Consider the following 17556-nt stretch of genomic DNA (forward strand, 5'->3'; position numbering starts at 1 on the left):
TTTTTACCATTTCCTTATAGCACTTTATTGAGGGGAGGTGATTTATTTCCCCATCCATTATTCCATTTTGTTGTGGCATATGAGTTTATTTTCCATTTAAGTTGTTTTTGTGAAACATCTTGACAACCTTGAGTAGTTCCAATGGCACATCCGTCTCACAGCAGGAAAGGATGCTTGAAACTCCTCAAGGGCTTCAGTGGATAAGGTCACTAAGTGACAGTACAGTCACCCTCAGTTAATGTGTCAGTAACTGTCTCATATTTTAGATGTTGAAAACATGGACAACCACAGTGTGAAAATAAATGCCAAAATTTATTGACCAAAAAGAACAAAAGTGGAATTTTCTAAATTGTAAGTGCTGTTCTTCCCTAGACCCTCGGGCATCTCCAATTAGGAACCAGCCATCAATAAACAGAACGCTTGGTTCTTTGTTCGGTGGCTTTCCCATACATATTCTCATTTAGTCCTCCCCATACCCATTTAACATGTATATCATGTCTTTTAACTCCATGTCATTTTTTATTTCAACTGTATCGCCTTGTTTTGCCCTTTAGTCAAATTTTATTGTAATTGAAACATTGAAATTTCTCTTTTGCCAGAAAAACAGGAAAGAGTACAGGATCTTTCTTTTTCTATCTTCAACTAGTAAATCATACACCACTTTTGGAAGTGTACCTATTTTTTTTTTTTTTTTTTTTTTTTTTTTAAGGATAAGCTTCATAGAATCAGGCTATGTTTGGTAGAAATAATTTTTAAAAACATTTTAAATAAATACTTATTATGTGCTCGGTACTCGTCTAATTATTTGTAATGCATTTGCTCATTTAATCCTAGCAACATACCCTGTGATGTAGTTGCTGTTTTTCTCTTCATTTTATATATAAAAAATGTGAGGTGCCGAGATTGAACTGAGGGGCTGTGTGTACCAACCCCCTTGTTTTAACACTAGGAACACAGTAAATGAGCTAGACTCAGGCTCCTGGCTCTTTTTAAGGAATTTACATGGTTTTTCTTCAAACAAACCTTGTAATTTATAAACTTGACCTAGCCATCTGTCAGAATGGAGTCCCTGCTGTCCCTGACTTCCATATGTGCCTAAGGAAAAGCCCTCTGGGACAGTGGTTAGTCACACACATACTCGGTGTTTCTAACAGCTTCTGGCCAGAGGTAAGACAGCTTTTCTCTTGTGTGTATTTTATTGAAGTGGTGGCATATCACCGTTGACCTCCTATTCCTGTTTTGTCCTTCAAAATGAAATTTTAGCTTTCAGAATTACTCTCTGCAGAAGGGCACAAGGCACTGTTTGATTTGTGGAGTGTCGGTGCTGTCACACAGAGGTTCAGCTGCCTTTTCTCCCTATCGGTTACTGCTGAAAATTAGGACTGAAAAGTTGAAGAGTACTTCTCATTCTCCTCAGTTTCTTTGTGTTCTTGTATCTTAAATATTAGGCCAAAAACTTAGCAAAATTGCTTACTCTAGTCTCTTTTTCTTCTCTTCTAAGTTTAATCTGAATCACTTTTAGATTCTCAATTTCTGGGTTCACTTAAGTTATTTAGTCAATCAGAAATGCATTTTAGTTATTTTTTTAAATGAAAATACAGAATATATACAAATAAAACTACAAACACTTTGAAAATATAGTGTAAGTTTTATAAAAAAAATTATGTTGTTAGGTGAATTCAAGAACTTCTTATGCTGGAATGTAAATATCATGTCTTTGTTCTTGGATATTATGGAAACTGCAAAACTAGCTAGTGTTAAAAATGCTATGTTCCTAAATTGGAAAGATTTGATCATATGAAGTTTAATCGGTCCTTCCAGAGAATATTTAGTGTTGCAACTTATTTTAACTTCAAGTTCTGAAGTTAAAATTAATTTGTGAAACTTTTGAAGAATATTCAGATAACATTCATAATTTTTAATTTAAAAATAAGTCATATGGAATTGCAGCAATGGGGGGATCCTTCCTTATATTTCTTACCAGATAATTTATTTTCTGCTTGGGGAAAAAGGAAGTCAGAAATGCCTTAAATATTATTTGTGACTAAAATGTTATTACTTGAAATAGATAACAAGTAAAAAATTATGCATGCATATGAACACTGTCCTCTGCAAAATGGTTATCTTGAGAGACTAAATGCTTATTTGAATGACTAGAGGCCTGGTGCACTGGTGAGGCCAGGCCACTGTGGGGAGGGGCCACAGGTTGGCCAGCTGGCCCCTCACCTGATTGTGGTGGGGGAGCTGATCAGGGGTGGGGCCATCCACAAGTGAAGCTTCCAGCAGTTGGCAGGCTGCCCCCGCCCCCAATCTGGTGCAGGGCCAGCCAGGAGGAGGGGCCATACATCCCCTGGTTGAACTCCTGGTCAAATTCCCAGTCAAGGGGACAATTTGCAAATTAGCCTTTTATTATGGAGGATATCATTACTAAGAACATTTTGGGGATGACTTCTTATTGCCTTGAGAGCTAGCAGCACAGTTTTTGTGTCAGTCTTCACTCTTTGAAAGTGGATTTGACTTATGATACAGTCAAAGGTCATATGCAAAGTAGTTGGATGAGACCCACTGGCACCACACTTAGAGAACATGCTAAAAATGTAAAGTAATCAGCTCAGTTAATTAAGAAACTAATTCTTGAAACTCTTATAAAAGTGGTGTTCCAAGGATGTTTCACCAGTGGAGGTATCTTCTCAATGGGATATGAGGTCTTGTGGGGGCAGTACCTGCACCCTCTGTTGTCCCCTCCACTGGCTTTGCATCCCTGCGGCCACTGAAACTGAGCCTTGCATTGCTGTTGTCCCATATCCACTCACTGCTTGGTGCCTTTGACTCCCCAGGGCATTTTGGGGGCCTGCAGTTGTTTCCAGTTGGACTCATCCTGTTGTCACCTGTTCCCATTCGCACCTCGCTTGTTCTCACCGAGATGAGGCTCTCTCCCCAGAGCAGCTCCGAGCTTCCATGCTTCTTTAATACGGTGGAGATTACACAATTCCACCCCTGCACCATTGTTTTACGTATTCCCCATTACACATTCCTTATGGAGTTCAGTTATATGGCTGTATATGGCATAACCACATTATTTTCCTCTTAGCATTAACTGCTCTTAACGCTTTTGTTATCTTTGCTGCAACCAGTTTTAAAGATACATTTTTATTTTGTTAAATAAATAGTTAACTCTACCATGAAACCCCCTCCCACCCAATCCCTTCCTTTCTTCTCCCACCCTCCACAGAGGGAACCCCCGCCCCAGCCCTCGTTGGAGTCTCTTGGGATCATTCTTATGCAGGAGCATAATAACTTATGTGAACTTCTGGAGCCTGCTACAAATTAACTTGGAATTAATTTTCACATTTTAGAAAGGTAACATGATCCCTGTACTGTACACAACAGCCCAGCAGCAACTGGCCCAGCAGCTCATAACCAAATATATTAAATTTCTACAGCAACCTGAGTCAACATTCACACTAAGTGGATTAAATACACATTTTTAAGTAGCTTGCCATCCATTCAGTTGATGATTTGCCATCAAAAGGAATTACTATACACTTAAGAATTAACTTCTGGGTTTCCAGGTTTTGAAATCTTAGATGCAGAATTATGGACCTGGATTTACCTTTGAGATATATGTACCGATTCTTAATTCTCTTTTTCTGTTTGTTAATTTCCTTATTTTTGCTTTTATCATAGCTGCTTCTCTCCTGCTTGTTTTTTTATTCTTTTGCCATTTTCTTTGAGTTGACTTCAGTTATGCGTGTGTTGTTTTTTTACAGTGAAGGGTTTAAAGGCTGTGCCTGTAGTTTCTGAATGGAGTTTTGGTTTATCTCACAAACCTGTCTAGTAGTGTTTTCATTTTAATGGTTTATAAAACAATCTCATTACATTAGAAAAATCTCTTTATCTCTCTATGTACTTGGTACAGTGGTCTATAATTTCCAGGTATCAGGATATTTTTAAGCTCTAGTCACTCATTTCTAGTGTCACTGCATTGTGATTTCAGGGTTTATGAATGTGCTCTTAACCTGATGACTTTTTTTAAATGAAAAAAATCCCATTATAACTGAATTTTTAAATGAGTAGTCTTTTTCCAAATATGTTTAATCTAACCATGTTTCTGTTATTCAAAAATTTACCAGTATCTTGTTAGAATTGCTTACAGAGTTCATCACCCAGTAAAAATATCAGTCTCTGCTTTATAGTTTTATTCTTCCAATTGATTAAAAGCACTGTGATTTAACCATTCACCTTTCTACCTTACCTTGCTCCAAGTATTGAATGAACATTTTCAAAGAGTAAATCTAAACTCAAGGGATTAAAAACTCACCACCACTAAAGCTATTTAAAAATGATAGTCTTAGTCAAAGAAAAAAGGGGGACATTTTCCAGTTTTTTAAACAATGGCATTATTGAGAAAAGAATCTTTCTTTGTTCCTTTTGTCACCAGGACACATGTCAGTGGTAGTTGCATCAAAGGGCAGCATGCTCTGTAAAGAGATCTCAGCTCCTCGTTTATGATCATGCATCATACAAGTCACAGTCACAGTGCGTGATTATAAGCCACAGTAGAAATAAGTGTACTGTACTCCATTGAGAGCTAATCTGTCAATGTACCCAAATTCTCACTCCTGTTGTTACTTTGCTGCCTTGGCTTTGAATGGGTCCTATCCATTTTCAGAGCCTGGGTTTTCTCCAGAGGGGAAACTCTTTAGGGAAATCAACTTATAGACCAATGAGACAAAATAAAAAAGCCCTTTTGGCCTCCCAGAGAAAAGTATTAAGGCGTTACCAATGTAGGCACTAGTTACTTAGTATAACATGAAAAGGAAACAATGTAAAATGGTGGGATATCAAGCTGTAATGCTTTTATATATGCATTGGAAAACATTATTTTTAAAATTGAATTTATTTGGGCTTATATTTGTTAATAACATTATATAAGTGTAAGGGTATAATTCTGTAGCACATTATCTGTATATTGTATTGTGTGTGTTCCTCATCCCAAGTCATGTCTCCTTCCATCACCATTTACCCCCCTCCCCCAATGTTATAAGGTGGTCACATAACTTCACTCTGGTTTGTTTCAGTCATCCTGTTCCTCCCAGGAGAAGTTGCACCAGTTACCATACCAACCAACGCCAGATGAGTTACACTTCTTATCGAAACATTTTTGTACCACCGAAAGCATCGCCGCGGAGAACAGGTGCAGGAACACCCCTATGCGCCCCCGTTCCCGAAGTCTGAGGTGTGTAGACCCAATTGGAAACTGTTGCTTAATCGGATTGCCTCTTTTCAGTCCTTTCAAGGGAAAACTTTTGGTCCTGACATTCACGTATGCATTCATTGATTTGTGAACTGCTATAACTACAGTGTGATTTTCCCATCTGCACAGGATGTTATTAATTACCATTGAAAGAGGTCATATTATTTTTCTTTTAAATTCTTACAGCTCTTACGAATTGCTGTAGTAGCAGTGATTACAGTGGCTAAAGGATCTATAAGACCTCCTAGCCTTTGGAAATTTCAGGAGGGTCGAATTATGGTGCGAACGGAGTTAATAATTTAAGAGGGAGAAGTTGGGCTGAAAGAGAAGGCAGTGCATTGAATTCACATGTGGAATTTAGATTCTACATTACAGAAGCCCTCCGAGAGCTTTCGTACTTTTCTCCAGGGTTTTGGACAAGCTGTTAGCAGTCTGTGTCCCTTGAATTTTGTGGATGCCCAATGTAGTTCACATTTTTTGACAAAAAACAGAGCCAGTTTTATTTTGATCTCATTTCAGAAGTCACAGTCTGGTGGTTGAGTAAGCAGACTCTAAAACAGAGATGGGGAAGTTTAGGAGGAGCGCTTAGGATCCACCCCTGCGGAAGGAGGGGAAGCAGCATGGGGCACAGGGAGATGTGTAGCTGCCACACAGGCTCACAGTGACATGACCCATTGGAATTGTACCTCCAGGCCCAATGGCCCTTCCTTTACATCTCTGCCTCAGTCTCTGGATGTAACACCCACCCCCAGGATGGGCGTGGCCTGGGGTGAGGTGACTCTGCAGCTGAGGCCATCTCTGAAGCGACCAACCCCCCTGCCCCAGTACCTGCAGGGGGATCGGGCAGCCATCTCTGGGTCCACCGAGTACCAGACCTGATGGGATAGCATTGGTGCCCTTTGACATATTAAGGTTTTATTGTAAAAAATATTTTGTCAGGAGTACAATTGAATATTAAAGTTTACTCAGAAGGGATTTCCCCCCCTCTGTATTCTTTAATATTTAGTATCATACACTGATAACAAATATCACCACATTTGGTAATGTAGTATGTGTTAGAGTATTTTGAGAGATGGAGTATAAAAACAATTGTATGGCTGCATTTAATGACATGTTACTACACAGCTACCCTTTCGTTTTATGAAAGGAGTTTCTAGGACCTCTAGTGCAAACTGTTCTCCTGGGAATGTAGATACTCACAGGGAAGTTGCAGAACTACCTCCCACTAAGAAGGAACACAGACCTGCTACTGAAATAAAGAAAAATGCACCACATTGTATGCCTGTTTCATCTTGTACACAACGCCCGCCTCAGCATCCCAAATAAATGTGTGCTAGGCTAGAAAATGGATTTCACTGCTGACACCTGTGCGTGGAAGGCTCCTAACGCTCTGCAGTGGGCCATGGCGGAGCGCAGGTGTATGATAAAAGTGTGAAATTAGACACTTCCCCAGGTTGTTTTTGTGGCCACCTTATCTGCTTTTATAATGATTACAGTTCACTAACTGGTTCCCAGAACTCATGCACAAGTGCATGCTCCATACGGAATGTAAGCTCAGTTGAAGACAGTTTCCTGGGTTATTCATGCAGCTGTAATTAATATGTGGCATTCCACTTCTTGAACTTGCTTTTTGAATGCTCATGAGGTGTCTCTATGTTTGTGGGAAGGTATGTGTGCACTGATGAATGATTTTGTAGTTTAGTACCTAATACATTTGTTTGTTTGTTTGTTTTTTACAAAGGTTGTATAGTACTTTTGATGCAACCAATTGTTTATAAATAAAAGGCTTATTTTCATTTCACGCTGTGGCAAGTTTAAAAGGGTAATTTGCTTTGCTTGCAGCCCTGGACGTTCTCCCGCCTGCTGTGACCATGAAATAATTATGATGAACCATGTCTACAAAGAAAGGTTCCCGAAGGTAATGAGCTGAATTGAAGGTGCCTGGCATTGGAACAAACAGGCACTGTAGGTTTAGAATCCGGAAGGTGGTTGTAAGGGATGGAATGGTTCAATCTAGAAATGACCCGCATACAACAGTACAGCCTCTTTAGAAAGAATCACTAAACATGTTTACAAACTGCCGAGAGCTAGCCACACAGCCTGGTGCTGAACTGGCCCCGAGTGAGTCCTGCTGTTTGTAGCACCACTGGGGCCTCGACCCTGGTGCTCTGCATGTCCATGCTCTGGGCCCGCAGTCTTATTAAGCAGAGACCGTATCCTTCCTTAGAAGCCTGGTATGGCATAGAAATACATACACACACACACACACACACACACACACACAGTATCTTTAGCTTAATGTCTTGTTTTTTTATGACTTCATATCTCTTTACCAATTGTACATTTAACCTTTTTAGTGCCATGTTCCCCATTAGAGTGGCAAAAGGAATTTTTAAATTACAATATGTTTGTTTTTCATTTTAGAGAGAGAGGAAGGGAGAGGGACAGAGAAACATTGATGTGAGAGTAAAACATTGATCTGCTGCCCCCTGCACACCCCCTACTGGGGGTCGAGCATGCAACCCGGGCATGTGCCCTGACCAGAATCAAACCCAAAGCCTCTCGATGTATGGGACAGAGCTCAGCCAACTGCGGCACACCAGCCAGGGCTTACAAAAGGGATTTGAACTGAGCCTGAGAGGCTGGGTGAATGGCTGTTGCCAGACACCCTGGCTGCACGGAGCTGCTGTCCGACAGTTTCCGACACCTCATTGCCACGGCTTTCCCACCAAAGTGTCCTGCACATGTGGGAGAAGGCAATTTCTCCATTTCGTCCCTTCCCCCCTCTTCCCCCGCTTACAGAGAACAAAAGGAAATCTGGCTTCATAGATCAGAAGTAGAGTGCTTATTTTTTGTAATGAACCTAACATTAATGCCATCGATTAAAGCCGTTTCAGCTATTTATCACATGTCACTGGTTCCCCGGGGAAGCGGGTCCTGACTGTAGTTAATACGGGTTAGGACTTCAGAGGGGGCCGGGGGCAGAGGGAACCTCCCTGATTAGGCAGCCAACAGTGAGGAGTATTGACCAGGCAGTGGGCATCACAGGCTGGGACATGGACGTGGGAAAGGACATTTTAGATTTATGCTACCGAGGGAACCCCCTGGGCCTTTTGCACATGTCTGGCAGCTTTCTGAGGAAAGGATCAAGGAGGTGTAAGATGCTGGTTCCTGGTACACACTTGGCCTGCCCTGTGGGGCCCCAATGACAGCCCCAATGGTGGAATAGGGAGAAACAGAGCCATTCGATACTTTTGACAGTGTCTTTAACAGAACTGAAGATCTGAAATGAAAACATAACATTTCACGGAGAGTAAGTTACCTGAGGAGAAGTTTGCATGGACCATTTTACATTTGATAGGGCATAGGAAAAAAGTAATTATTGCCCTGGTTGTTCCGTTTTCCTTCCGTACCTCAAATCTTTCATCCACAGGGTGTGACTTCTTTTTTCCCCTCCAAATAAACTGTTTGTTTTTTTTTTAAAGAGCAATTTTCAGTTCACTGCAAAATTGAGCAGAAAGTACAGAGTTCCCAAATACTCCCTGACCCACACATGATGATATTCTCATCAATATCCCCCACCAAAGTAGCCCCTCGGTGACAGTGGATGAGCCTGCAAGGATACATCAACCCACACATGATGATATTCTCATCAATATCCCCCACCAAAGTAGCCCCTCTGTGACAGTGGATGAGCCTGCAAGGATACATCACCATCACCCAAAGCCCTTTCTTTACATCAGGGTTCACCTCCGTGCTGTACATTCCACGAGCTTTGAGGAATATATAGTGACGTGTGCACCAGTGTAGTATCATTCAGAAACGAGGCTTCTTTCAAATTTAATTTCCAGAATCATATTTAAAAGCGTAAGGAAGTCTCTGAAAATGCAAGAAAAGCGCGATGATCGAATTGTCCAGATGTGCGTGTCCTTGTTACATCTGTATGTGCACATCTCCTCTAAACAGGCCACTGCGCAGATGGAAGACCGTCTGAAGGAAATCATCACCAGCTACTCCCCGGACCACGTGCTCCCCCTGGCAGATGGGGTGCTCAGTTTCACTCACCACCAGATTATTGAGCTGGCGCGAGATTGCTTGGATAAATCCCACCAGGGCCTCATCACGTCCCGATACTTCCTTGAATTGCAGCATAAATTAGATAAATTGCTACAGGAGGTAAGGACCGCATGGTGTATAGATTTGCTGACTTATTTTGCCTTTCCCCTGGGAGGGGGGAAACATTTTTATAAGAGCATTTGCTTAACAAGTTTTAACCGTGCGATGGAGTTCATATTCAAGGAAGCAAAAATGAAGCAGGGGGAACAAAATACCACCTGATTGCTACTTGCCATAAATGGGTTCCGGTCCTCATTTATAGTAATAGAAAGTTAATGTAATAACCTTTACAGGAACCTTGGGACCCAACAGCTCATGGCTCCAGGATAAGTGGATTGTGAAGGATTTTGAAGCAACGATTCCCCCCATCCCTTAGCTATAGCATTATAAATTGCCTGAGTGCATGTGTGTTATTTGATGATGCTATCTAGCTCTAATATCTGGAAAAGCTAAATGGAAAATTGTTGCCTTCTTCCAGGCTGTTGTGTCCTATTAATTAACCTGCATGTGGTATTGGGCGGTAAATGGCGACTTAGATTTTCATTAGTGTCAGTTCTTCTTCTAACGAAATATCCAATTTCCGAAATGATAGGTAAACACGGGGCTTGTCTAGGTCTAACTCCTGCAGGCCCCACTCCTGATAATCCCCAGGACCGGAAGGGAGTGTGCAGGGTGGAATGGAATTACTGCTTAATGTTGCTATTCTGATTGAAATTGATAAGCCACAGCCTACAAGGAAAACCTATTTAGCCTGTAGAGTAGTGTATATTGTATTTCTGTATCTCATAGGGAATAAATTATGCCTATGTAAACAAAATCGAAGATGGTTTCCTGTAAGTATGAATATGCGAATAATTGCATGAAGCCGAAGGAAAATATTAGCATCTTAGCTATCTAGAAATTCATCTGTCCTTGCCCCCACAGAATTTAGTTGTGGCAAGATGAGAAGATCCCTCTTTGGGTAGCAGCAATTATTTTATTCCTTTTCCCATCCTAATCTCCCAACTGAGTTTTCTCATCTCTGTTCCCATTTCTCACATTCCAACTTATTGCAACCACTAAGGCAGTGTTTCTCAGACTGACTTTGGGGATGAATACATTGTTTTATTTTCTTTTTTATTTTTGGTGTTGATTTCCAATTTGATATGGACCAATTCTCCTGTAAATTAAAATGAAAGTTAATTTACAGACAGATGATCATGCATTTGGGTCCCAGCGTGTAGAATTGCTGTAAGGGTTGCTTATTCTCAGTCATTGCGCTTCTCTCATCATAGACTGATAAGGGCTCATGGACTGGTCCCAGTCTTCAGGCCACCATTTGAGTAGCACTGCACTAGGACATCATGTCTGTGTAGGCAGAGATGCTGTCTGTTCTATTCACCTAGGACAGTGGTCGGCAAACTCATTAGTCAACAGAGCCAAATATCAACAGTACAACCATTGAAATTTCTTTTGAGAGACAAATTTTTTTAAAATATATTTTATTGATTTTATACAGAGAGGAAGAGAGAGAGAGATAGAGAGTTAGAAACATCGATGAGAGAGAATCATCGATCAGCTGCCTCTTGCATACCCCCTACTGGGGATGTGCCCGCAACCAAGGTACATGCCCTTGACCGGAATCGAACCTGGGACCTTTCAGTCCCTAAGCCGACGCTCTATCCATTGAGCCAAACCGGTTTCGGCAAGAGAGACAAATTTTTAAAACTTAAACTTCTTCTAATGCCACTTCTTCAAAATAGACTCACCCAGGCTGTGGTATTTTGTGGAGGAGCCACACTCAAAGGGCCAAAGAGCCACATGTGGCTTATGAGCCGCAGTTTGCCGACTATGGACCTAGGATAAGGTGTGAAGCAGGGGAGGGCTCAGTCCACATGTGCAGAATAACTGGTTTCTGACGCACTCTCACTAAAGTCACTGATATAAGTTCAAATCCTCCCTCCTCTTCTATTACCAGGCTCAGGCCCTCATCCTCACTGGTCTGCCCCCTTCTATCCCTAACCCTTCAAATTCATGCTTCTGTGCAACTGCAAGAACATATATCTAACATCCTTTAGTGGCTCTATTCTGCCTACAAGTAAAAACCATAACTGGCCTGTGTCACACTCCTCATCTCAATACATTTAACCACGATACTCTGGATTGATCTGTTTTGTCCCAGCATGCCATGGGCTCTTTGAGGGCCAAGATCACCCTCAAATCATCTTGAACTTCCTGGCACCTGGCCCCGTGCCTGATGTTTACTTGGCTCCTCAGTAACTGGGAGGGAGGCAGGTGGGAATAGGAGGGTGCGTTTGTATGCATGCCAAAATATCCCATCCGTTCTGATCTGTTGTCAGGTAACCTAATTCTGCTCTTCCTTTTAATTAAGTCAACTTCTGGAAAATACCTTAAAAATTATATTTGTTTAACAGAGCCTTTCTAAACTGAAGAGGCCTCTGCAAGATACTCTTTCTGAATTCTATAATTACTAGCTTAGTCCTGCTTTTCCTTCCATCATGGACATTCCCCAAAAAAGGGTACAATCAATACAAAAAAACTACTTACACTGAAATCTTGCACTTAATTTTGTTTCTGTATGAGAGACCTGACAGATTGTTCATGGCAATTAAAAAGTCCTAGGGTTTTAGAAATCATTGGAATGGACCAATAATAAATAAACAAATGGTGATTTTTAGAGAAATTTCTTTTTGGGGGCAGAGAAGCATGTGTACTTGTGGCATAAAGGGCATTGTTGGGTCTGAATAAGAATGTCTTCTTATTTATCTTTGCAGATAAACATTTCCTTCAGTCCTTTTGTGAAAATCAGAGCTATCTTCACAATCGCATTCACAATGTCCTTTCAGAGTTTGGCGCTAAAAGGTCACAGGGGAACGTACCCTTTTTGGATAAAGCAGAATTGTGGGGACTTGCTCTGCCTTCCCCACAATGCACTGCTGTCAGTTCCCAGCTGTGACATTGTGTGCCCGCTTGGCTTGTCTCCCAGCCACTTTTCCCATTGTCATTCTCTTGCATACCCAAACCAGGTCTCCCTAGGTTTGGGTAGCTTGATTTAACTGATGCCTTTTAAAGTACTGACATCTAGGTCAGTTCCTGATAAATGCTTTTATGTCTCCATTCTGTCCCCCCCCCCCCCCCCCACTTAGGTGTACTTAGCCAAAAAAAATGAAATACATAGGAAGCTATAACCTGCCCTCAAATAAGGCTCTCAGTATTTTTTACAGTGGCCAACACTTAAAATATAAACACAGGTATCGGTGAGCATTGGAGCTTGTCGTTGGCAGCCAAGAATATATTCTTCTTCTCATGCTGTGTGTATGGTTCTGATTGGAACTATTTTAACGAAGCTTCCCCATTCCTCCTCAATAATGTTGGGAGATAAAATATTATCTGAGTTAATATAACCCATTGTATATTTTGGTCTTATTATGGCTAATAATTCTGAGAAGTAAGAATAAAATAAATGGATAATTATTATAGTTTTTAAAATGGAATTTGTGTAATCTAAACTGAATATTTTAAAAAATTCTTAAGATATAGAATTCTTATTTCTCTTTGAAGAGACTAACAAAACATGCAGACTTTTTAGATTTTTTTTTTTGCATTTCTAGTTTTATAAATTAGTAATTATTACAATATCTAGCCCAAATTATCAGAAAAAAAGTTAGGTGGAGGCCCCAGCTGGTTTGCCTCAGTGGATATAGAACGTCGACCTGCAGACTGTGAAGGATCCTTGATTCCAGTAAAGGGCACATGCCTGGGTTGCGAGCTCAATCCCCAGGAGAGGGCAGGCAGGAGGCAGACGATCAATTGATGTTTCTAACTCTCTCTCCCTCCCCCTTCCTCTCTGAAGTCAATAAAAATATATAATTTTTAAAAAGTTAGATGGGGCCCGGCCGGTGTGGCTCAAGTGGTTGAGTCTACCTGTCAACCAGGAAGTCACGGTCCCATTCCCAATCAGGGCATATGTCCAGGTTGTGAGCTCAATCCCCAGTATGGGCATGCAGGAAGCAACCAATCTGTGGTTATCTCTCATCAATGATGGTTTTCTCTCTCCCCTTTTCTTCCTCTCTGAAATCAATAAAAATATATTTTTAAAAAAGTTAGGTGAGGATATTTTATTTTATCTTAAGGGTAAACTATAAAGAAGACATATAACCACATTTTTTGGTACTCCTCTATATCTTTTTATTATAAAACAAAAATTGGAAAGAACACTTAAAGATAGATTAAATATTATGTATATCTCCTTATGTATGTTGCAGCAGTCTTGCTGGTTACCAGGACCTATAGTTATAGTTACTAGTTGGTTTGCTTTGAACACATTCTATTCTAACATTATTCACCAATGGTCATTTTTTTTAAAAATGTTAGCTGTTTTGTTTTGCTGGTATATGATTTTTGTATCTACATTTTATTTGTATCTACATTTTAGAAACTTGCCTTTGAATTGGTGGTTTAAATTCAGTAATCATATTACTGCTAAATAGACCCATTTTCAAATATAACCAATTCTTTCTATGGGAAGGCTGATTCTTGTCAGAATAAAGCACCTTTAGTAATGATTTTTAAATACTTATTACCATGTGCAATTATATTCTGTTGTACCAGCATCACCTTGATTTTTAATCCTTAGAGAAAAGTAAATCATAAAAATTTTAAATTAAAAAAAGCATAAAAGTAAACATGCATAGAAGTTTACATTTAAACTTCTTAAACTTTCATTTGAGGTCTCCTTGGATACAGATTTACCTCATTTCTTCAAGAAAATGGCACTGAAAATTAAAATGCTTCTAAATAAACGGAGTTTTGTCCTCAGGCTATTTGTTGTGCATAGACTGCACATGTAGGCAACATGCATAATAAAATTTTAAAAGACTTTAAGTCAGTTAAATTTTATTGAGTTCCATGCCTAGCTACTATTTATTCAGTAAGTGAAATCGAAATCATATGTATGTATCCAAGTTTAAACATTATCCACCTAACACTGGAAAAAAGAAATGCACACTTTGTACATGTTATGAAATAACTAATGTATATTGTATATATGTAAAATGTCTTTTGTGAATGTGTTAAATACCCATTGTCTGGGTTGGAAAAATGGTCCTTCATTCACTCTGTTAGCTGTTTCCTACACATAAGATGTTACATCTGGAAAATCAGATTCCTTGGCAGCTGCCCACTCTACTTATACCACAGACTTAATGTGTCGTAAACTTTTAATGTCTCCTTCATTCATGGTTCACATCAGGGGCCCTAACATTTGATTTTTAACAGAGAGAATTAATCAAAGGTTTGCAATTAAAATTTAGCTAATAGAGCCATTTTGGAAATATAGAAGTTTAATAGTGTCCATTTATGTAGAGCTAATGTCCGCTTATCAATCTTTTAAAAGTATTTTCTAAATCGCTTAATGTTTGAATATTTGCAATTATCTAATTAGCATACTTTGCTGAATTTCTTTTCTGTGTAATGGAGCAACTCTGTATCATCATTCTTGCCATAGGCTCACGAACGGTCAGAAAGCAGTGAGTTGGCTTTCATTAAACAACTAGTCCGGAAGATCCTGATTGTGATCGCCCGCCCCGCTCGGTTACTGGAGTGCCTGGTAAGTTGCCCCTAGAGGTGACTCCATTATTGATTGTTAACTGTGGAAAAGCCATGACCCTCAGCTCCAATTCCCTTTGGCTCCAAAGACCAGGGCTCAATAGAGTCCGTGGGAACTATAATTGTGAACGTTTCCGATGCCATCCATGTGTGGTTTGTTTTCTGGCTCTCAGTAAGAATTCTAGGACTTGTGCTATATGAAGTGATAGTCACATCACATTCTGACCAAACTTAAGAGCTGAACATGAAACATATGCCCCACCTTATCTCCTTGTAACTACTCTGTTGCTGCTGATTTAAACTCTTGCTGTGCCTCACTTTTTGGGCGTTGCCCAGATGCAGAGAGACAGAAATCAGAGGCATGATGTACGGTAAGCTGTGGTTGTAATTATTATTTGTTTGTTAAAATTCAGCATGTTAGAAATGTGTTCTGGTCAGCAGCCCATATGGGAGAACACAATAGGGCCTCATCCAGATCTGAAGACATGACTTGGAGATGAGTTCATTTTATCAGGCTGTTTTTTGGGGTTTTTTGGTCAGTAATTATTTTTCTGTTTTAAAACTTCTGTTTTATTTTATGTAATTCTCATTGAGATTTTTATGAAACACTGAACAAATATAAAGCTTTGGACATAAGAATGGTTTTCAAAAGAGCTTAGAATACTATGAACAAGAACTGTTAATTGAATTAGCCATTAAAACATTTTATAACTGTATACAATACAACTTTTCAGAATTATACATACCCTCACCACCACCACACAGACACCAACATTCATACCTTTTTATAATAGTGACATGTTCACAGCCCCATTAATATATACAAATGCAGAGTGAGATGTGACAGAGGAGAAACCTTGAGAAAGGTTGGGGAATTGTAGAGGAGGCCTCTCCATCGGTTGCCAGGAGCCTTGGAGCCACAGAAGCAAAAGGACCACTTGGCACTGAGTGGTCTTGGGAAAGATAAAGGCGCCAAGAGACTGATGCCTCAGGAGAGGAGGAGATTGTGTGACTGGCAGATGTGGGTAGAAGCAAGACTTGTTATTCATTCTCCTGGTGAACCTTGTGTACCACGTGTGTATACCTCCTGCAGTGATTTAATTTGGGGGGAGATACTATTGAGCATTAAAACTCATTTCTCTGGACAGCTACAGATAGGCTCAGAGAAGATCTGGCCTTAAAAAGGAAGTGAATCTTTTGCAGGAATCACTCCTAATCAAAAGAGAGAGAGAGTAAAGGCATAGCCTTAAGTGAATAAAGTGAATGCATAAGTAGATTTTAAAATGTTGCTTTCAGGACTGTTTAAAGTCCAGCCGAGACTGGAGTTTCTAAATTTTAGGGATGTGTCTCTCACCAGTGGTCTTCTCTGTCAGTGGCTCTCACCAGTGGTCTTATCTGTCAATGTCTTAGGTCTCTCTAAGGCATCCAGTGTCTACGTTGGTTTGGCTTTATTCCATTTGCAGAAAGCTTTTTTAATATGGCCTTTATTTATTATTTTTCTTATTAACTTTCTCGTTTTAGTTTCTTTCTTTGATCACCATTTATCTTAGAAACTCTAAGTAATTGTCAGGTGAAATCCTGAGATTCCAAAGTTGCATGCTTTTGGGACATTAATCAAATTAGGAAAAATTCTGGAGGGAAAAAAATCTAGGAAGTATAACTGAAAATAGCAACTGTGCTTTAAATCTGGGAGCATATTGTTTATAGCACATAAATCCTTCTAGAGGGATGTGATTCTAAAGCTTTTGACTATGTGCTAGACACCACAGACACCAAGGGAAGTAAAAATACATAGGAAAAATGTGCTACCGGTTTTTAAAAATAGGCAGAGGTAATACTAACTGCATTTTTCTTTCACAGTATATGAATGTTAATGACTTAATTTTAGAGTTTACTGATAAAAAGTGATAATTTTGAACTTTTTCCTCCTAATATCTTTGGACACCCCTGTACTAAGGGAGTTTCTGGCAAAACTTTTGACAAAGTATGTTCTAACATTACTCGTTTGGTGTGTGGCTCTTTGTGGAGAGAGAGAAACTGGATCTTTTGGAAGAGATTCCCAGATTTTAAAACTTTGCTAAAGAGGCACAATTAAAAATTTCAGTAAGATAGATATCTTAAAAGTGGAGATAGTACCTTCAAAGTTGCAATACAAGGACATTGGGAATGGTTATTTTATCTGGATTACCAAGTATACAAATGTATTGTCTCAGAAAAAATGAATAGTCTTTGAATATGAAGGGAGAATTATAGACTTTTTAAAGCCATTTGCCTCCTTTCTGCATAAATAATCCACACCCATGTACACCTAGCAATTACTTGTGGATGGGACTTTTGTGATAAAATCTTAAACAGTTTTGACTCAAAGAAGTGTCCATCTGTGTTTGTCTTCTGCTAGGAATTTGACCCTGAAGAGTTTTACTACCTGCTGGAAGCAGCAGAAGGCCATGCAAAAGAAGGGCAGGGCATTAAAACGGACATTCCCAGGTACATCATTAGCCAGCTGGGACTCAACAAGGACCCCCTGGAAGGTGAGTACCCTGGTGGGGCTGACCTTCCACTTGCTTATGCACTAT

The 17556-nt window shown here is 39.8% G+C and overlaps 1 protein-coding gene across 6 annotated transcripts in view; it reads left to right on the plus strand.

The window, feature by feature from the left end:
- MAST4 (microtubule associated serine/threonine kinase family member 4) overlaps positions 1-17556 on the plus strand; it is a 505205-nt gene that overhangs the window by 433297 nt on the left and 54352 nt on the right. For all 6 annotated transcript variants that reach the window (XM_036408807.2, XM_045571483.1, XM_045571484.1 and 3 more), the window contains 5 exons: positions 5082-5239; positions 7100-7175; positions 9224-9433; positions 14880-14981; positions 17379-17511. In XM_036408807.2, the coding sequence (XP_036264700.1) occupies positions 5082-5239; positions 7100-7175; positions 9224-9433; positions 14880-14981; positions 17379-17511 (679 nt within the window). The remainder of the gene's footprint in view (positions 1-5081; positions 5240-7099; positions 7176-9223; positions 9434-14879; positions 14982-17378; positions 17512-17556) is intronic.

The sequence above is a fragment of the Pipistrellus kuhlii genome, unplaced genomic scaffold (assembly GCF_014108245.1).
Source record: "Pipistrellus kuhlii isolate mPipKuh1 unplaced genomic scaffold, mPipKuh1.p scaffold_m20_p_4, whole genome shotgun sequence".
Taxonomy (NCBI): domain Eukaryota; kingdom Metazoa; phylum Chordata; class Mammalia; order Chiroptera; family Vespertilionidae; genus Pipistrellus; species Pipistrellus kuhlii.